The following is a 21,576-nucleotide window of genomic DNA, read 5'->3' on the forward strand; positions in this document are numbered from 1 at the left end:
GGTGTATAATCACATAGTGAGTGAAAAAGGTTAGTGAAGATGAAACATTCGATGCATCATGGGAAGAACCAGAAGCCTAGACTTATTGCAATGCAACTGAAGGAGGATTCAGGTTCACCTGTTAAGGGGCCTGGAGGCCAGTATGTGGACCCAAAAGCAGATTGAAATACAGGAAGCAATAGTAAGGTGTTCTCACAAACTTTATTGAGCGACACAGTGTAAAACTAAGGCACAGGGAGTGAATGTTTGGCATGTAGCCTCTGTGAACGGAGAGAGAGAGGTTGGTTAATGAAGGCACATGATGTTCCAGCACTGACAGCAGGTCTTCACCAGTGTTTCTGATAAAGGTGGTCTCTGTCTGGAGTTGAAGGGGTGCAGCAGAGGAGGAGGTGGATGCAGGGAGGTGTAGATGTGTGTTGTTTAGTGTCTGCGTGTTTGTCAGCTGCACACACACTGACTGCAGGTGAGGCAGGTAAGTAACACCTGGCTGTGTCTGTGGCTGCTGATGCGGCTCTGTCACAAATCAATAAGAACATGATGGCTTTATCTGAGCTGGCCTCATGGAAAGCTTCTTGGTTTTCTGAACTTCCTGTTCAGGTTTAGATGCCGATGCTGCAACACAAACAAAAACACAATAAGTCTTCCTTTTTAAACGCATTTTTGTCTCAATTTTATCACATATCACATGAAAAAACGCTGCTATTCTCAGAAATCTTCTCTCACATCTACACAGATGCAAAGAGACAGATGTGAGATAACAGAAAGAGTTTATGAAGATGCAGATGTTCAGCAGCTGTGTTCATTTGTGTGTTAGTGTGTTTTACATACGGATGCAGGTACTGAACCATGTTGTCGGGAATCTTGAGGATTTTACACGTGAAGTAGTGATGAGACAAGCTGCAATACTATCATTTATCCACTAGGTGGAGGAAGTGATCAGTGGTAGGAGAACGTGCACAAAACTACATTCATACATAGCTTGACTTTGTTCTCCTGAGTTATTCTTTTGAATTATGATTTACTGACAGTGATTAAGTTTACTGATCAGCAAAGCTTCACAGCACAGTTACACAAAGGTAAAATACAAGGAAGGTGACAGCAGATTGATTTTACATTCAGACAAAACTGTTCTTCTTTCATTTGGCCTGAAGCATCCAACACTTTTAAGCACCTTTATCAATACAACTCTAATGACTCTGTCACTACCTCTGGGTGTCTCACCTGTTTCTGGATATCAGTCCCTGGCCGACTGTTCAGGTGAGCTGGCACCATGTTGATGGGAGTAACCATCACTAGTCCAGCCTGCAAAGCAGGAGGAGGGGGTGGAGGCAAAGGGTGGGTGCTTGCCCTTCTGACTCCATACTTTCTACTACTTGTTCGAGTTCTTCCCTGACGTCCATCTTACTGACAGAGTCGATTTTATGCGGCACTTTTGTCTGAACTCGTCCAGAAGAATGATAAAGTGATTCTGACTAGGATCCTGTGGCGCACCTCATAGGAGATTTTGATCCTCTTAGACTGGAACTGACATATAACACAGAACTAAGTTGGAACAATAATTACAATATGATATTCACTTTATAGAGAAGTCAAATACATGAAAAGTGCTGTATTTATAAACTAATTGAAACCAAACTGATAAATATGAAAAATTAAATCTAATTAATGCACAAAACAATTAACTCTGTGAACTCTCATGACTTCACTGCATTTATAAAACTGCTGTAGTTCTTACTCTGTTATATAACACGATCAGACGTGTATTGGTGCTTAATAAATCAAACTTTAAAACAAATATAATCTAAATCAAAAGTGCTTAAACTACATTTTGACTCAAATTACAGAGTACGTAGTTCACTTGTGGGTTTGGGCCTCCATTCTTTGCCAACCGGAATACAAAAATGGCTCAACCTGTACACCAAGAATCATTTTACAAGTGCAATTCAACTATTTAATTAAGTTTTAAGAATAAAAGTACTTGTTTGGCACGTGAACAGTGATCTAATATACACTCAGGGGCCACCTACTTCGTGTTCAACTGATAGATAATTGTTTATTAATCATCCAATCATATGTCAGCTGCTCAAAGATTTCGACATGTAGACATGTTCAAGATGAAAGTGACTTTGATGGTTGTTGGTGCCAGATTGACTGGTCTGAGTATTACTGAGTTTACCTGCATTTGTCTATTCTTCACAGACTTTGCACCCCGTAGAGTCAACTGAGCTGCCTCGTTTAAACACAATCTCCATCCCTTTATGCCCACAGTGTACAGATCTTCACCTTATCCTACTGGTGCTATTTCACAAAGTTCAAATCATCTCACAGTGATTATAACAAGCTGCAGAAAACAGGCCATTCTTAAATGAGGAATCTACAAAATGTTTTATAATAATACATAAAACTTTATTATTTCACAAAAGCCTTATCTAGTAGTTATAAAACAGAGCAACAGTTGCATGTTTACATCTAGAAGTGCAAAAACAACAAGAGCCTAGAGAAATCGATGACACTGCTGACTGAAATGTTAGATTACAATCAATGAGAAAACTGTGTTGTCTCTCTTACAGGGTAACAAAGAACATTATTGTTTACATTCATACAGAGGAGCTCCATTAAGGACACTAATGGGAACCAAGTCTTCAATAGCAGGTCAAAGTGCAAAGTGTTGCTGTTTTATTTTGAAGTCTGTGTGAGGCTCGGGTGTATATGTGGATGTGCTCTTTCAGTGTGTAGCGGTAAACAGCTTCCAGTCCAACCTTGCACAAAATTCAAGAATGTGTCAGTTAACACAGTTATTCTGGATGACAGTGCTTTCTTTCATTCACGCACTGGTTTGCACAAATGCATCACGCTCCCAAGACCAGCTGGTATGTCTGTCAGTGACAAACTTCAGTTTGTGAAGTTGTGGAGATTCGCCTCCACATTCCACAGCGGAGAGCTTCAAAAGGAGGGATACAAAACACACAAAATTCATGAGGAAACATCACGTGCAAAAGCATTTTTACACTGACGCACCCAAATGTAGAGGCTCAGATTTCAGTCCATGCAGACATGAGCCAAAACGAGTTTGTTTTCATGATATTAAGTTACACCATTTCCCCCAAATGAACCTTTATGTGAAAAATGCTCAATGCTTACTTCATTAAAGGGACATATTATTTTTCTGTCACATATTTATAAAACTGCAACTTTTGTGCATGTGCTAACCTAATTTTTTAAGTTTCTAAAAATAAAAATAGGTCAGCACGCACAAAAATTGTTGTTTCTACTCCTGGTTTTGTATGTTGTAAAAAAAGACAATATTCCTAATATGGTCAACACATGCACACAGATCTGGCTGTGGGCACAGAAGCTCCACCCCCCCCTGCTGTTTGTTCAAAACTGGTGTTTACAAAGGTCAAACATCATAACATGGCCACAGCTACACCAACTCACAATTAAATACAAGGTGCGGTACAGGTGCATCATAAATGGTATAAATTTATTATAGCTCAAACAGAGCTGTACTTTAGACCTCAGATGTGCCAGTATGTGCCACGCTGTATATTTAAGTAAACTTTGCACAGTGTGGCAAAACATTAGCTACATTTTTTTTATATCATTGAACAGTGAAGGGCACAAAGTAGGATCACGTTAAATAATTGGAACAACATAGAAAATAATTTAAAGGATGTCATGGTTTGTATATTGCAGCTGTGTGCAGTGTCTCTTTGATAAAAACACTGGATACACCTCTGCGATATAACTCCTGCTGCTGCCTCCTCTGGGGTGACTTTCAGGAGTCGTGCCGACTTTCAACATTGCAGACAGAGCTTGATTTCAGGGTCACAGACAGAAAATCGAGGAGGAACAGAAAAAAGGAAACAATAAAACCCTGAAGTATGACAGTGCAGACCTGGGAACACGGACAGTACGAAAGATGGACATGCAATCAAAAAACAAACAAACAAAAAAACCCCCAATTCTTGGCAATATTATAGAGTAAAATGTAAGTGAATGATATAAAGTCAAAGTTTTTTTTAATTATTACAGAAAATATGCTTGCCAAAGACTGACTGTATACCAGGGGTGTCGAACTCCAGGCCTCGAGGGCCGGTGTCCTGCAGGTTTTAGATAACACCCTGGGTCAACACACCTGAATCAAATGATTAGTTCATTACCAGGCTTCTGGAGAACTGCAAGACACGTTGAGGAGGTGATTTAGCCATTTGAATCAGCTGTGTTGGATCAAGGACATCTAAAACCTGCAGGACACCGGCCCTCAAGGCCTGGAGTTCAACACCTGTGCTGTATACCAACCCAGAACATTTCATTTGACCAGATTCCATTAAATGTAACATTTTACATTGTACTTATTTAACAGAATTACATGGAAATATTTGCAAATTTAAAGTAAGAATTTTGGACATATATATTTGTTGAGTGTAGCTTGAAACCCATTTTGAAACCTTGAGATGAGCATTTCTTTTGTTGCCATTTTAGTCTAAAATGGCAACAAAAGTGGTGGCCTTCAGATAGAATGCAGCACTTTTTTAGGCAGCTTTATTTTTCTAACCTGGAAACTACATCCGTATTTTAACCAGTGTCACAATTTCACAGTGACATGGAAACCAGAGACCATAAAAAGTAGACGATATCTGGCAACTTCAAGCAACTGCTGACGATGTGAAGTGGCGAGACACGAGTGACTGAAGTGACTACCAATGAGGGTAAAGAATACTGTTGATTGACCATATTCACCGTATGACCTGATCGTAAATGCTAATGGATTACCTCGGCAACAGGAGCCTGGAATGCCCACAAGTGACGAGCTGTGAGAGACGAGCTTCAAAGTGATGCAGAATCAGCGACTTGCGTCCAGTGTAGACACAGCTTTCCCAGATCTAGAAGCTACATCCATCTTTTAAACACAGTCCTTCTATAGACTGTATACAACTGTAAATAAACACATTAAAACGTACAGAAGAATCAAACTATATTCATAAAAAACAGGCTTACACAGAACAGATCAATGAAATGTTTTCATGGTGTTTGAAATATTGTACTGTAATTCTTACTGAATCAATCGCTGACAAAAAGATGACAAGCACAAGATTATTTTATTTGTCTCAAAAGTTGGTGCGTTACAGCATTAAAAAGAACATGTAAAAAAGCAGCTTTGATAATATACGTGAGATGGAAAGTAGAATTTCAGCAAATAAAGGAGCTCACTAAGTAAAACCCTAAAAAATGCAGTTTAAAGTAAAAGTAGAATTCAGTAAAATCCTGTATAAAAAGCAGCCCTATAAAATAAAATTATTCAAAAGCTCATCGGAATGTTTTCAGTGAGTTTGGGTTCTTTAAATTCAATCCAACAGGAGAACTATTTAAAAAAATGGTGTTACAGCTATAAAACCAACCACTTCCTCTTTGTTATTGTATTCGGCCTGTGTGTGTGTGTGTGTGTGTGTGTGTGTGTGTGTGTGTGTGTGTGTGTGTGTGTGTGTGTGTGTGTGTGTGTGTGTGTGTGTGTGTGTGTGTGTGTGTGTGTGTGTGCTGACGCCAGGATTTCAGGCACAGTGAGTTTCTCCTAGCAGGCGGAACATTCACCACAGTTAAACGTGTGATGACGTGACCGGCAGACGAGTGTGTTATATTTTTCCCCACTCTGATCTATGACTGTAAGTCACACATCCTCACGTAATGTTGCTTAAGTCAGCTCTGCTGTCTGCTTACATTTAAACGCAGTGAGCAACAACGGAGACGGGAAGATATTAATCCCATGATGACAGGTCACACACAGAGCATGTGATTATGGAGGAGATGAAAACATGGAGCGTAGCTGCATGTGGTGGAAGAACTTGGCGGAGGTGTTGTTGTTTGTTGAGGGAAAAAGGATTTGGGCGTTCAGTCTGGTTTTCATGTTTAAGCTGTGATTTTCAGAGGATTTGAGTACAGTTGTGTGCTGCGTGTGGTCCAGGGTTACATCCCTTTTTATGTCCAGCAGTTTTTTGTTTTACTTTGAGTTTCAGAAAACAGCAGGAAGTGAACCTGGATTTGAAAGTGACATGTGACTGTGTCGCTTTCTGAGGGCTGGTAGACTTAGACTGCAGTAATCTTTTTACACTGGGAATGCACCCACCTCCAAAGCTGTTATAGTTTTTCTATAGCAATAGCTATAGCTCTTAACTCATGGCCCTCTTATTAGTTTTTACCAGTAAAAACACAGATAAAAGCATATCCTTATACATTTGCATGCCCTCATCTGGCTTTTACAAGTTTACAGTTTTATATTACTGTGAAAGCTTTAACGTAGATGTTTTCAGCCCTGCATAAAGCTCCAGTGTAATCTACCTGTCTGTGACAAAATAAATAAAAGTCATGAGGTTAGAGAAGTCAGATATTTCTAACAAGAGTTCATAGAGACCTAAGTGGAACCACAGGGATTGTAAAATGTACACAGATTTTTGCATGAAGCACAACTTCTTCTTCTTGTTTTGACTTCTTCTTTTAGGTGTGGGCACTTCAAATCACCTGCCTCAGCCTCACCATGTCTCTATCCTTAGCGTCCTCCTCTTTCACATCATTATCCATTTATTAAACAGTTAGTTTAAACACAGATTGTTATATGCATCGATCCTGTCGCTATGAAGGTGAAAATCAGCTGATTCAGAAAGGTAGTTTGGGGTGCTTTTAAACTTTTGAGTGAGGTTATTGTTTTATCCAAACTTAATCAGAATGACCTAATGTTTGAATATCTAATCAGACAATCACATGGCAGTAATTCATTTAGGCATGTAGACATAGTCAAGACAATGTGTTGAAGTTCAAACTGAGCATCAGAATGGGGGAAATAAGTGATTTAAGTGACTGTGAGACTCGGCCCTCATCTCTCCTCCACTCGCACACTGAGCACCGGCTCCCCACAGGGCTGTGTGCTGAGCCCCCTCCTGTATTCTCTCTACACCCACGACTGCAGTTCGACCCACAACAACACTCTCATCATCAAGTTTGCTGATGACACCACGGTAGTCGGACTCATCTCAAAGGGAGACGAAGCAGAGTACAGAGAGGAAGTCCTGAAGTTGGCAGCCTGGTGTTCAGAAAACAACCTGACACTGAACACTAAGAAAACCAAAGAGCTCATTGTTGACTTCAGGAGACACAACACTGACTTAGCCCCCCTTTACATCAACGGGGAGTGTGTGGAGAGGGTCCACACCTTCCGGTTCCTTGGTGTCCTCATCTCTGCTGACATCTCCTGGACAGAAAACATCTCAGCGGTCGTCAAGAAGGCCCAACAGCGGCTGCACTTCCTGAGAGTCCTCAGGAAGTACAAGCTGAACTCCAACCTGCTGCTGAGCATCTACCACTCGTCCACTGAGAGCCTGCTAACCTACTGCATCACGGTATGGTACGGCAGCTGCACCAAGGCGGATAGAGTGAGGCTTCAGAGTGTGGTCAAGACAGCACAAAAGATCATCGGCTGCCCTCTCCCCTCCCTGATGGACATTTATTCCTCCCGCTGCCTCAGCAGAGCAGCAAACATCATCAAGGACAGCTCCCACCCTGGTTTCAACATGTTCAGCCTGCTGCGCATCAGCACAAAAACCCACAGACTCAAAAACAGTTTCTTCCCCAAAGCCATAACCACCCTGAACTCACACATGCACCGATAACACAGCCCCCCCCCCCCAATTTTTTTCTTCCCACTTCCTCTATGAACCACCACTGTGCAATACCAATTCTATGTGCAATAACCCACCTGTATATACACAACACTATTTATTACATATTACTTTTTTTAAAACCGGCTTGTATATTTGTACATTTATTTTTATATATATATATATATATATATATATATATATATATATATATATATATATATATATATATATATATATATATATATATATATATATATATATATATATATATATATATATTTTTCCTATGTTAATACTGTCCATATGTATATAGCGCTACAGAACTGTACCCCCCAGCATGCTTGCACTGAGTAGGAGATGCTCTGTATCTCATTGTACAACTGTATAGTGACAATAAAGGCATTCTATTCTATTCTATTCTATTCTATTTTAAACATGGCATAGTTTTTGGTGCCTGACGGGATGTTTGGAGTATTTCTGCTGACCTGCTGGGGTTTACAGAGTGAGGTTTGAATAACAGAAAATATCCAGTGCGTGGCGGTTCTCTAGTATAAAATGCCTTTTCGATGTTCAGAGGAGGAATGCATCGGGAATTCGACTGACCACTAGTTGCAACTAAGGTATGCAGAACAGCACCTCTGAACATACAATGCATCAGTCTTGAAACCGAGGCTACGATTCACATGGGTTCACCAAAACTGGACAACAGCTCAACTGAATACCTGTCTGAGAACTGTTGCTGAGCATGTTCATCATTTTATGACTACAGTATATCCATCTTCTGATGGCTGCTTCCAGCAAGATAACACATCAAATAAACTCAAACTGGATTCTTGAACATGATAGTGAGTTCACGGGACTCAGATTGCCTTCACAATCCAACAGAGCACCTTTGTGATATATGGTGGTGGAGATTTGCATTATGGATGTGCAGCCAACAAATAAGCGACAACTCTGTGGTGCTATTATGTCAACGAGGACCAAAATCTCAGCGATATGTTTTCAACCCCTTGTTGAATTCATGCAACAAAGAAATATGGCGGTTCTTATATTATATTAGTTATACTTAACAAAGTAGCCAGTCTATTGTATGGTGAGGCTATACAAACAGACAGAAGTTACTAAGCTGAGACGCTCTTATTAACTATTTAGATACTGTAATACTGATGTTAGCAGAAAAATTACAGAAAACTACACGAGCACTAAAACCCTCACACACTCCATCCTTGCTTTACTGTGTGACGGACACGTGACTGGCGCAGAAACTCAAGTCAACCCTGTCCACCGTCTCGCTTCGGGTCCTAAAATCTGGTCTGTGCCTTTAATGTGCCAGAAGGAGCTCGTGGATGGGTTTGTCCAATTAGTGTGTAGGTGGGGCGCAGGAGGAAACCGAGCGGAGACCTACAGAGCGCACACGCTGACCCTTATCCCGGAGTTTCCGGACACGGAGAACAGTGCGTGGAGCTACCGCTCTGTCTGCAGTCAGCTGCAGCAAGTAGATTATAGACCGCTGGAAGAGTCCGATGGTGCTGCAGGAAAGTTTCCCCATGATTCAAGTGTCGATACCATCGATGGAGAAGGAGGTGGATGAGTCGGGAAAGACTAAAAAGGTGAGCACGCGGCATTTTAGTATTATCGGGTTTTTTGTTTTGGGGTTTTTTTTTGCGCAAATCCAGCGGGATGAAATTACGACCGCGGTTTATCTGGACACAAGCACTTTTTTTCGCTTGATAATTAGTAAAACTTTGTCTTCCGGGCACGCCAGGTAAGCCGGGCTACCTGAAGGAAGAGTGACAGTGAGTTCAGCTCAGGGTTTTTTCCACTCCAGAGTGGCAAGAATTACGCAATTTTGCTTGCAACAACAAATACATTTATCCTTATTACTAAATGCGTTCAGTTGATTTCCTCAGTAAACGCAGCAGCAACCCACAGTAACTGTGGCCCTAGTTGCTGTGATTTTACACTGTAAAATGTACTTGAAGCAGTCATTGTACTGAAGACCAGCCGCTGTGACTTACAATGTGACTAGATGTAATTGTTGATGCATTAACCTGAGAACTACACTTTGAGGTTGTAGTTTGCTGAGCTGGTATTTATTTATTTATTTATCCAATCCTTCTGCATATTATTCTTTAATATAATTATCAAATCTTTATATTATTTGTGTGTGAAACTTAAACTGACGATGAACTGTTACATTTAGTTACAAGAGAGAAGAATGCTCCTTATAGAGAGAGATGGATACATATACAAGTAGGACTTCAGTTATACTCCCTCAGCTGCAGGAACATCTTTAAGGTGTCAGAGTCTCAAATAACACTATAAAACCATCAGCACTTTTTAAAAGGGACCTATTCTGCTCATTTCAGCTTTATCTTCTTTATTTTCCTGGATTCTAGATTAAAGTTGCATTCACTGTTCAAAATAATCCTTATTGGTATATTGGTCATATTCTAAATCCCTCAAAGCTAAATTCCCCGGCAGAGGATGACTCTGTCTGGAAAAAAACAAAAAAAAAACAGTTTAAGCTCCTCTCTCTCTCTTAAGCCAGTTTCATTGTGATTGGCTGCCTCTCACAAACGGAAGGTTTGAACGGCAGGTTATTGGAGCGCTGTGTGCCTGAAGCAGAAACGATGGCACCTTGTTTGTGCCCTGTTCACGCAGACTGAAGTTTCTTGGGGTATGCAGCCTAAGCAGACATGCTTCCATGCATTTCTCCAAACAAGTAACAGGGTGTTGTCTGAGGAGGCTGATGATGCTGTGTGTAAGCAGTTTGCTGATTGGTTGAAAAGTGGGCTTGAAATATAGTGACAGTAGAGATCAACTGGAAGAGGAAGAACCGTGGAAAAATTCTGAAAGATCGAAACAGCAACTCAGACCGTGGCGGCAGCAGACACTGTTTTTTTTAAACACTTGGTTTCATTTCACTGCAAAGAAGCTTTTTGTTATGGTTTCTGTGCCATAAATGAAAGGATCAACAACAGCTCAAACACAATCAAGAGTAGCCCACAGTCCCATTGTTGCCCATATTCGTGACACTCTGCTTGTCAAGCTCACATCACAGACTCAAAGAAAGAATAGATTATAATAGTCCTTTATCGTCATTGTACATGTACAACGGAATTATGGGTGTTCCACGCCAACTGTGCAGGAGTCAAAAAGTATAAATAGTAAAGACAGCAGGAAAAAATAGCAAACAGAAGAATGTATATATACAGCCAAGAGGAATATATACAAAACAAGAGAAAGGCGCACATTGGAGAGCAAAGTGCAAAAGGACTTGGTCTAAGCACGTCACAAGTATGAAGAGGTTTATATCCTCAGAAAGAAGATGCAGGGTACCAAACTGTAAGTCAGACCAGTATAAAGTTTGTTTAATGCCACTTTTAACCAAACTGCTTAATAGTAATAAGTGTACTATAAATGTGTGTGAATGTATTAATCCTATGATGATGATTATTTCATATATGACTAAAGGCTAATGCTATCTACGCAGCTAAAACATGTAGTAGCACTGACTCAGGCTGGTCACTTGAGATGACCATATTAAGAATATCCAGTCTCTCTGACATCACACAGATCATGGAGTAGAAGAAGCTGAGCGTTTAGAGCCGCGTGAAGCCCGAGCTTTTTTATGTTTTTCATTCAGTTTAGTTTCACTTGGTTTCCAGAGTGGTTTAGTTTTTATTAACCCCAGAGTTTTAGTTTTAGTCTCTCATATTTTTATTATATTGCTATTGTATGCCGATATATATTAATGTACACTACAATAAAACCAGAACTTTTGAAAGCAGGTGATTCGCAGCCTTGTAGACCTTCAAAGTCTCATTAATCCATCGACAGCTCATCGGGTTGTGACAACAGATTTTAGCAAACTAACAAACACTAAACTTTCCTCTTTTTTTAATTGTATATTAATTAGTTTTCCATGTTCACTAAAATTGTTCTTGATTGTTCCAATTCCCTGTGCTACAGTAAAATCACGGCTTACACACGTTAAATTCAGATTTCTTTGAAGTTATTTAACACATTGTTTTTTTTAATTACAGGTAGTTATTTATAACGACGTTAGACTACTTCCATGTTAGAAAATAGCAAAAGACAGTCATACAAAGTAGTCATATAAGATATGTACATGTTAGCATACTAACTCCATTAAAATGTTCACTCATCATTGCGAAGAAAAGAAAAAGTGGATATATCGAATTTGCAGAGTGAAATCAGAAGCTCTGTGCCTCCGACTAGTGGAGAAGTCATGTTCTTGTATTATGAGCCAGTCTGTGACATACAAAAGAAAATGTCTTTATTTCAGTAAATGGGTAAAAGTGGAGCCCCACAGTCACCTGATTGTTGTTTCACTTCATTAGTTACATTTTGCTGGTACCAGGATAGACCCTCTTTTGTTTTTATTTTTTCATAAGTTGCAGGAAATTTCACATTAGTTGTTTAAAAAGTGTCATTCTGAATAGACTTTTGTAACTCAAGGATGCGTCTCACTCAGTTTTTCTTCTGTTTCTTAAACTTGAGTGTAAGTGAACTGCACTATAATAAAAATCATTTGTTAAAACATATCATACACGTTTGGTTTTTTTAAGACAATTGGCTTACATGCTTTTTCTTAGTAAGGAAAAATAATTAGAATTTTCAGACGGACTCTCTTTTGCTTTCAGAGCAGACTTATATTTAAGAAGGTGCTGGAAACATTTTTCAGAGATTTTGCCTCATATTGATGTGACAGCATCACGCTGTTGCCTCACATTTGTTTGCTGTACATCCATGATGTAAATCTACTGTTACACCACATCCCAGAGGTGCCTGGTCTAACATTTGCGTGCAGTGAACTCATTGTGATGTTCAGGAAACCATGTTAAGATGACGAGCTTTGATTACTGCTAGCACCAAAATCACCCTTTTCCCCAGTCTGATGCTCTGTTTGAACTTTAGTAGGTTGTCTTGACTATGTCCGTATATGTGAATGCATTGAGGTCCCAGCCATTTGACTGGCTGATTAGAGGTTTGCACTGACGAGCAGTTCAACAGGTGCTCCTAACAATAACAACAACATAGTATATGTTGTTGTAGTTTGTGTAAAACAATGGAAGAAGCCACTAAACAGGAAATTTAAATTGCATCCCAGAATTGTGCAACTGATTGTTCAGAGATTCAAAGAGCCTTTACTCTGTGAATCTCTGAAAATGTCAATTTATTATTTAAAAATAGCAGAAACTTCAGATTTTTCTGTCATGTTGCATTTTCTTCCACTATTACCTAATCCCTGCTCATCATTTTATTTTAGAGAACCACAACACTCAACGCAACTTCTACCACTTAGTTCCCACCTTTTAGAAAGAGCCAAAGGCCTCAGTAGTGACTAATGAATGAATCCTCTGTGTGTGTCCTGTTCTGTCTTATTTGCAGCTCTTCAGGATTGAAGTCTTGTTCAACGAGAGGAAACATTTTGTGCTGAGAAGAAACAGTGAATTTCAAAATCTCCACAGAAAAGTATGATCTTTGTTTTATGACCAGAGCTGCTTTTACTATGATAATGATGTCAAATGGGACCCAGATCTGTCTGTTTGAAATGTTTGAGGCTTCTTGTGCTGCTACCACATACAGCTCAGGAAAATCGTCCAGACTCCAGATTTCCCGAGCAAAAGGAACCAACATCTGAGGACCAAACCTCTGGAGCAGAGGAGGCAAGAGCTGGAAGATTATGTCCAGGTAAGACATCTGGGGCTTGGATTACGAAGCGGGTTCAACATAACCAACGTATCTCTCCGTTATCTGGATTCACTTACCCCAACAGTGGAAATCAGGTTATGCAGTCACTCAAAGCTGGTTATCAACTGGCCAAGTAAAACCAAAGCTTTCCCTGCACATTCATGTGAAAGAGGTGTGTTGGCACCATCTGATCCATCTAAAAAAGGGCATTTCAAAGATCAAATGACTCTTCTTTCACCGAACATGATCCCTATGAGTGCTACCTGCTCCAATCAGATGAAAATGAAACGGTGATCAAAAACATCTAAAGAACATTAGAAAATGCACCAGTAAAATGCAACACTGTTATAAAAGGACATGCTGCAGCAAATCATTAATCTGGTGATTGAGCGCACAGAGCAGTAAAATAAACATTTTAATTGGATTCCTTTTTTGCTGAATGTGCTCTCATTGCTGCTGTTTATTTCTAAGGTGACAGCTGCACGTTAGAGCTCCGAGACTTTAAACTGGAGACATCTGAAAAATAAACCTCAGCCTAATAAAGGAGATGTGGACATCAGTTTAGTCGCAGATCAAAGTAATTTAGTAAGTTTATTTATTTTCTGCCGTGTTTTACTTGCATCTAGAGCTGGGCGATATAAGATTTTTTTCATATCATGATATGTTTTTTTCATTTCAGGCGATAACGATATATATCACGATATAGGCCAAATAACTATATTTGTAAGATTTAAATGTGCCGTTGCTCAAGAGTAAAATGTGAAATAATCTGCAGCTTGTTTTGATTTAAATATTTATTTCCCATAATAAGTTCAACAGGGCAGATGTACTTAAGGAACATAAGACTTCAGTTTCAGATAAATAAAGGTAAATATTGCAAACTACACAAAAGGCAGCCGCTAAAGCGTTTAAGTTTCAAAATAGAACAAACAAAACAGACTACTAAATTGTCACTTCCACTTAGAAACAAAATATTAATTCTAAAAATAAATCGTAGTTTGTTTTACAGAAGAACAGACAAAATTGACTAACTTTTGTCAATATCAAATAAACTGAGAACTAAAAGGAAATTCTCAATCTCTCCTTGTTGTATAGCTTAGCTTTTCAAACAGTTTTAACAGTTACTTTAGTCTGACAAAAGCCGAATGACGAATTAGCGCTTTCAGTCAGAGATTGAGCATGCACCGCTTTATTGTATTTCCAGACTTGCTTTCGGCACAATTTACAGTGCGGCGCTACTCTGTTTTTGTCAGACTTGAAATAGCGAAATACCTTCACACTCACGGAACTTCTGTGGCCCTTCCGTTCGACAAGCTCTCCGGCATTGGAACCATCATTGGTTTTTTCTTCGGTAACCTTCGGTCACGCTCTCGGTTGATTTTTCTCTAGTCGGCACACTCATTTCCTTCATTACCCGGGCTGCACGGCTGCAAAAACAAATACACATGTGCGCCATGGCACTTGTGCTGTACGTAACAAGTCACGTGAGGTGACGCTGCGGCTGTGATTGGTTCGGCTCTGCGCTACTTAATTTGGATTGGCTGTTCTTTTCTTTTCTTTTTTAAGAGGACAAGAGAGATGAGGCCTATCGCAATAGTTTAATTTTTCTATCGAGAAAAAGTTATTTCGCAATACATATCGTTATCGTTCTATCGCCCAGCTCTACTTGCATCTATTTGAAAGAGCGAGTGTAAACACCAAAAATTATTTTATTTTATATGCTGGAATATGCAGAAAATAAAATGTTCAACAAATTTCTTCCAGTCGGAGAATGTTGCATATAATTAAATTTTTGCTTCATGCAATGTGCATAATGTTAAAATATTAAAACTAATAAAACAAGTTTTAAAAAGAGACCTTTTCATTTGATTCAATGTTATATTGAATATAAAATAGAAGAAAAAAAGAACTGGGCTGAAAGGTCGATTGCTTTATAACGTATTCAGGTTGTGTGTCATGTTTTTAAAAAGTAACAAAGTAATAAAGTAACTAATTACTTTTGAAAATAAGTAATCAGTAAAGTAATAGGATTCCTTACTTGGAGAAGTAATCAGTGATTAGTAACTAATTAATATTTTCAAGTAACTTGACCAACACTGCTCGCAGGTGACAGCTGGTCACTGTATAACTGCAAAAACTGATCTGTAAATGGAACGATGTCAACATGATTTCCATGTAGAGTAGATGGTGGAGGTCTGACGATTTCTTACAAAGTGAGAACTAGATCAGATTATTTATCATTTATGTTCTAAATTAAATTCTTTCTAATTTGTTGGGTAGTGAAGCTAACCTTTCTGGACCAGCACCACAATTGCCCATCTGTTCCTGCTGTTAGCATCATAAAAATGTGGCTGATTAAGTGTGAAGACAAACAGCTCAGTAGGATGAGAAACGGGCTTCAAAGCGTTGATGTGTGCTTTCCTCTCTTTGGAACGTGTTGTTTATCTCATTTTATTCTAATATTGATTAGAGATGGACCGATCCGATATTAGGTATCGGTATCGGTCCGATACTGACGTAAATTGCTGGATCGGATATCGGTGAGAAATAAAAAATGTAATCCGATCCATTAAATATCAAAAAAGCACCTCACAAAACTTGCCACACGGCGTAACTCGGCTCATAACCGTAGCATGTTGGAGCAGTGCGCTCACGTCATAGAGCTGCTGTGTTTATTTGTAGCCTCGCTAGCAATCCAGCATTTCATCTCCGAGGAAGTTATCCCAGAGAGAGGTAAAGCAAGTGTGTAAGTTCATCTCTGAATGTTTGTAAAGCGTTCCCACGTTAAGCTTAACAACCGATATATGGAGCGACTGCCTCTCTCTCTCTCTCTCTCTCTCTCCTGCCGCTACTTCAATCGTGAAACTGCTTAATGATCAGCTGATCGGCTTTTCTGTCGCAAGTCCGTCTCTCTTGTTTGTTTTTGGCCCACTTTGCACCAGAAAGAGGAAACCAGCGGCTGAACAACAGCAGCACGTTTAAGCTTCACAAGCTGTTGTTAGAATTTATTTAATATTACTTTCTACACCAGGATCCTTTTCTACGTAGCTGACGGCTGGTAACTGTGCAGGCGGATCTAGCAAAGTGTAGCCAGGGGGTCCGATAGGGCATGAACAGGGAAAAGGGGGCACAAAGATATACTTTTCTTTCTTATTCTCATTTAAAATGTCTAGCTTTTAATAAATAATTATCTGAATCTTACACCCAAAGTTTTAATCTGATGTAAAATGTATAGAAGTCCATTACTGTATATAGTAACTGTTAAGTCTAATATACCCTAGTAAGCTATAGTACTTTTTCCTTTGGGAAGGTACCGTCTGTGCAGTCTGCAATTCTGTTGAAGAAAGATGTTGAATCTATTTAATTATTCTTGAAAAATAATTTAATTCTGTGCATTTTTTCACACTGCATCAAATTAAAGTTGATTACGTTGATTAAGCATCATGAGGTGGAGGGTGGGGGTGGTTCCTATTTTTTTTTTGCTGGGAGTTTGCAACCCTATTAGTTAGGTTGCTTAATATTTCTGCTAAGTACTCTTTAAAATACCAGAATAGGGAGGATGGAGTAGGTTTAAGTTTATTAGATTGATCAGTGTTGCTGAACTATGAAATATTTTGGGTGCAGTGTATTTTTTACATACAGGTATAACAGAATAGCTTTAGTGTTGTTGTTTATTTAAACTTGAGTATGAACTTATACAAAATGCAGCAAGATATTAAAAAAACAGTTTTATTGATTAAAAAAACACTATATCGGATTAATATCGGTATCGGCAGATATCCAAATTTATGATATCGGTATCGGTATCGGACATAAAAAAGTGGTATCGTGCCATCTCTAATATTGATACAGAAGTAGTAGAAAACTATCCCTGAACCCAAACTTTCTCTTACTAGAAAGTGTTAAAAAGAACGAACAACTTCACTTGTTCCCCAGTGTGCATATTAAACAAATATGTAGAACTGCTTTCGTGTATTTGCACAATATCTCTGAAATGAGAAACATCCTGTCTCAGAGTGATGCTGGATAAACTACTTCATGTATTTATTACTTCTAGGCTGGACTACTGTCATTTGTTATTATCACAATGTCCTAAAAACTCCCTTAAAAGGCTTCCACTGATTCAAAACGCTGTAGCGAGAGTACTGACAGGGACTAGAAAGAGAGAGCTGATTTCCCCCATACTGGCTAATGTTCATCTGTTCATTAAATCCAGAACCAAATGTAAAATTGTGCTCTGTGAACTGAATAGAATTGAACTTTTGAACTATTTTTCAACCATGACTAGATTAAAAAAAAAAACCCATCAGCTGACACTTACTCGGCATCAAAGAAATTTGCTAGGACCTCACTGAGTAACGCACAAAACATTGGTTCAATGGATCTGTAGTTCTCATTTGTAACTCCAAATGTTTTTATTTGTGTACTCTAATGGTTTAGTTTTGCATTATTCACAGAAAAAAACTGCTTGAAACTGAACATTTAGAACACTTTGATTTCAGAGATTTCGACTACACTGACCTTGACTTGAAACTTTTAATTTACATCCACCACTGCAACAGTATGAATATACTGACAAATAAGGAAAAACTCAATTTGGCCCTATTCAAATGTTTAATATCAAATGAATATAAAATGAAACATTAAAAGATTCCTTGGTAACTTTTCAGATTTGAGGAAGTGTTTCCTGTGACGGGCTCCCGGGTAAATGTTATGTATATTTCTGCTGATGAAAGATCATACTTTATAAATATTATGTGGTTATACTACTGTCTACAGAAAGGTGTTTTTTCTTTCTTTCCTTAAAACAACTGTTAAAGAAAACATGCTCTTTTTTTCTTCTTTTTTTTCACCAGGATGTCATCTACCAGAATGAAGATGTGCCGCAGGTGCTGCTGGACTTCCTCCACGTTAGACATTTCCACACGGGGAACAAGAGCAGCATGGAGTAAGTCCTTCAGTCCGGAGAAGTCGGACATTTTGCTATATTTAGCGCCTCTATTAATGGTCACGGGGGGCAATGTGACAACATAATAAATCTTCAGAAACAGCGATCTGGAGCAGTAGCCACCTTGACTCTACCCCACAGTGCATTTAATGAGGCTCTGTTAAGTCCCCGCTGCTCTTACAGAACACAGCATGTGTAGGGTACAACTAATTATAAAGACTAGTGTGCTATATGTAGGCACACTAGTCTTTATTAGTTGTGTCTCTTTAAATTATACTGTAAATTTAATAAATCCTTAGGTTAAAAACATGGACTGTATATAAAAGATGGAACTAGCCACCATTCTTTTACCTGTTGGTTTTGGGAATCTGAAGCAAGTGACAAAAGCTGTGGCAGATTTTAAAAGACGTCCATCCCTGCAAACTCCATCTTATAAAATGGCCAACTATACAGCATCACAAAGCATTTCATTTTGGAATTTTTGGCAGTATTTAGTAATTATCTGCTGTGATTTCAGATCGCTTGATGAACTTGACAGCCAAGATGACAGGTGGGAGTATTACTAGTATTTCCTGTTTCTCAGTATTTGTGCAGTTTTTCACATGAATGATGACAGCAGAGTTCCAACTCACACTCATTGCATGAAATTGATCAATTATGTTTTGCTTTCGCTTACTCAGTTATCAGTTTACCAATCAGCGAGTGCTGGGATTCTTTCAGGATCCTTATCTCACCGACAGCACTTCAGGTAGGATGAACGCACGGCATGGAGAAAAACTGCAGAGAGAAATGAGGTTTGTTGTTTGGTGCTTTACTGCAGATATGGAAAGTTTCTTTAAAGCAAAGTTTGTCTTGCAGGTCTTCCAGATGTGGTTGTAGACGGGGTTCTTCAGGGTTTTTACCCCCGGGACGTCCGGGTCAGCTTCAATGCCCCCACAATCGCTGAACCTGAGCCCACCCTCCCCACATCTGACCCCACCCAGAAGCCTAATGTTTTAACTTAAAGTGCGCTATAGCTAAAAACACATGAGTTGCAAAAATAGTTTTTTTAAGAAAGCCATCAGCACAACAAGACAAACCAAAAGGAGAGTTTCTATATGGCTGACCCAATGGGACTGAAACCCGTCACCCAGGCTTTGTCGCTGCAGTGCTCCACCCATTGTTACTACAGCACAGACATGGCGCATGGTTTATTTCTCTTTTAGTGTCTTCTGAAATCCAACTCGCATTGTGGCAGATTTGAGAAGTAGGTCAGATGACTGGTGGGAAAAATAACAAAGCATAAATGGTGGAAGTTGATGGAATTTTAGGGGAAAGAAAATCATGGCAGACTAAATGTGCCATTATCAGTGGATTTCTTGCTGTCGCCACAGAGATCTCCGTTTTCAAGTAGAAATGCAGAAACTATGTTCCGGATTGGGCACCGTCAGTGGAAAAGATGTATTTAATGTTCTCGTATTCAAACCAAGTAACAAAATATCTCACAGAGTCGTTTTAATTTTTTTACACTGTGAACATGACGGACTGAATCAGTCAGTATGTGTCGTTCACACTGACTGATTCAAACCACAGCCTCAATTCTTGTGTTCTGTATAATTCACTGTGTCTAAGAAAGTGGGAAGTCATTTTAAAACAAAGGGCTAGATTCAAAGTTTCATGAAATGTTTTAGGAAAACACTTTACATATTTTAGGATATGCTCGTAACCGTTTAACCTGTAGAGTCATAATCAGGAGTAGCACAGAGCTTGTGCATACAATGTCTAATATCCTGACTGTAATATATTTTAAATATGAGGTTACATTTTTAAAGCCATATTTGTTCAGCCAAAGGTTTGGCATGTGTGACTTTTGTACCATGTTTATAGTAAATTTGTAATAAAGTGTCAAACTGGTCCCGTGTGAATTGTCTTTATGAACATGTAGAACAAGAAAATCCACTTTTGATGGAGCAGCTGAAGGCAGGGGGAGAATTATTGTGTAGACACTTTCCATCTTTAGGCTGGAAATGTATCCGTTTGCAATCATGAGCCAGTTCCCCCAGTGGATACAGAGATAGGATTACTGTACTGACAACAAGTGCTTTCAGGAGGTGAAAACCGGTCTTTGATTAAATCACAACAAAGCAGAAGAATTTGTTATTGGTCCCCCAAATACTACAGTAGCTAACTTGGCACTAATAACAGTTTTCTGAAACTGAAGCTTAAGACGGCACCAATCTGCTCCAGCCTGAACTACTGCATTATAACAGGCATTACCGGATCCACTCTATTCCATCTGCAGCTGATGCACAACACTGTTGCACGGGTCTTCATTGATATAGTAAAAGTATGCAAAGAACTGCTTTGCTCCTGCTCTTCTCACAGGTACCTTCTATGTCAAGGTGAGTGAGTAAGGGAGACCATGTTTTTCCCCTCTATCAACACTTGAAAGAAAATCTTAAATCTGCCTAAGGTGTGTTAAGAATATAAAGGGTTAGTTTGTGTTTCTGGTCTCTGGGTTCCCTTATCTTTAACTCATATTTATTTCATATTTGAGCACCAAGCATCTGAAGCTGCACTTTGGTGTCTTTGGTCAGTTAGTGTTTCTGGCAGCACTCCGTTCTAGGAGCTCTCTGTTTGGCTTTCTAATCTGTTATTCTGCTGTTGAGGTTGGCTCTCATGTTAACTTATTTGCGTTTTACTTGTAAGTTATTTCATCCTTTGCTTTATTCTTTTTTTTTTTTGCGTTCTATCAGAAAAGGCTTGTTGGGGGGATAGACTGAAAATATGAGCCTAGTCTAATCTTTATGGTAGCCTGGTTTGGGTTCAAGTGTTTCTATTAAAAACAATATGTGGTAGCCACAAAGGCTTTAAAAACACCCCAATCATTATATATATATATATATATATATATATATATATATATATATATAAAAATTTAGTGATTGAGTGTGGCAAATACAGTAAGAAAGTGCAGTCTTTATTTTTCTCCACAGCTGCCACACCTCCCACTTTGCTTGGAGCAAGAAGTAGGAAGTAACAACAAGCAGTTCAGGCAGGACTTGTGCTTACTTGTAAAGATGTTATGTGGCTGGGGTTTGGAGTGGCTTCCTATTTTGTTCATTTCCAACCAGTTTGAACCTTTTCACTCTGAGTAAAAGAAACAAACCAAACAAGTCAGAAGAGTATGCTTTCTTTGTGCTTTATGGGAAGTATGACCTTACAACCCCAAACTTATACAATGCACAGAGATCAGGGGTTTGCCATTTCAATCCA

General features: G+C 39.0%; 1 protein-coding gene and 1 long non-coding RNA gene across 2 annotated transcripts; both read left to right on the forward strand.

Annotated features, from left to right (window-relative positions):
- Positions 1-4,240: 4,240 nt before the first annotated feature.
- Positions 4,241-5,278, forward strand: LOC120440961. The gene is made up of 3 exons (XR_005613669.1): positions 4,241-4,336; positions 4,603-4,712; positions 4,788-5,278. It is a non-coding gene; the product is annotated as an uncharacterized LOC120440961 (long non-coding RNA).
- Positions 5,279-8,946: 3,668 nt separating this feature from the next.
- Positions 8,947-20,214, forward strand: snx22 (sorting nexin 22). Its single transcript, XM_031752819.2, has 7 exons — positions 8,947-9,262; positions 13,071-13,154; positions 13,269-13,373; positions 18,230-18,321; positions 18,839-18,871; positions 19,002-19,069; positions 19,180-20,214. The coding sequence occupies exons 1-7, from the start codon at positions 9,176-9,178 to the stop codon at positions 19,323-19,325; spliced, it is 615 nt and encodes a 204-aa protein (XP_031608679.1). The 5' UTR covers positions 8,947-9,175; the 3' UTR covers positions 19,326-20,214.
- Positions 20,215-21,576: the final 1,362 nt, after the last annotated feature.

The sequence above is a fragment of the Oreochromis aureus genome, linkage group 7 (assembly GCF_013358895.1).
Source record: "Oreochromis aureus strain Israel breed Guangdong linkage group 7, ZZ_aureus, whole genome shotgun sequence".
Classification (NCBI taxonomy): domain Eukaryota; kingdom Metazoa; phylum Chordata; class Actinopteri; order Cichliformes; family Cichlidae; genus Oreochromis; species Oreochromis aureus.

Bases quoted from the DNA above. Each gene is read 5' to 3' on its own strand.
- snx22 (XM_031752819.2), top strand. From the start codon at position 9,176: ATGGTGCTGCAGGAAAGTTTCCCCATGATTCAAGTGTCGATACCATCG. The intron at 13,374-18,229 runs GTAAGACATCTG...TTTTTTCACCAG, and splicing joins AGCTGGAAGATTATGTCCAG to GATGTCATCTACCAGAATGA. The intron at 18,872-19,001 runs GTGGGAGTATTA...TCGCTTACTCAG, and splicing joins CTTGACAGCCAAGATGACAG to TTATCAGTTTACCAATCAGC.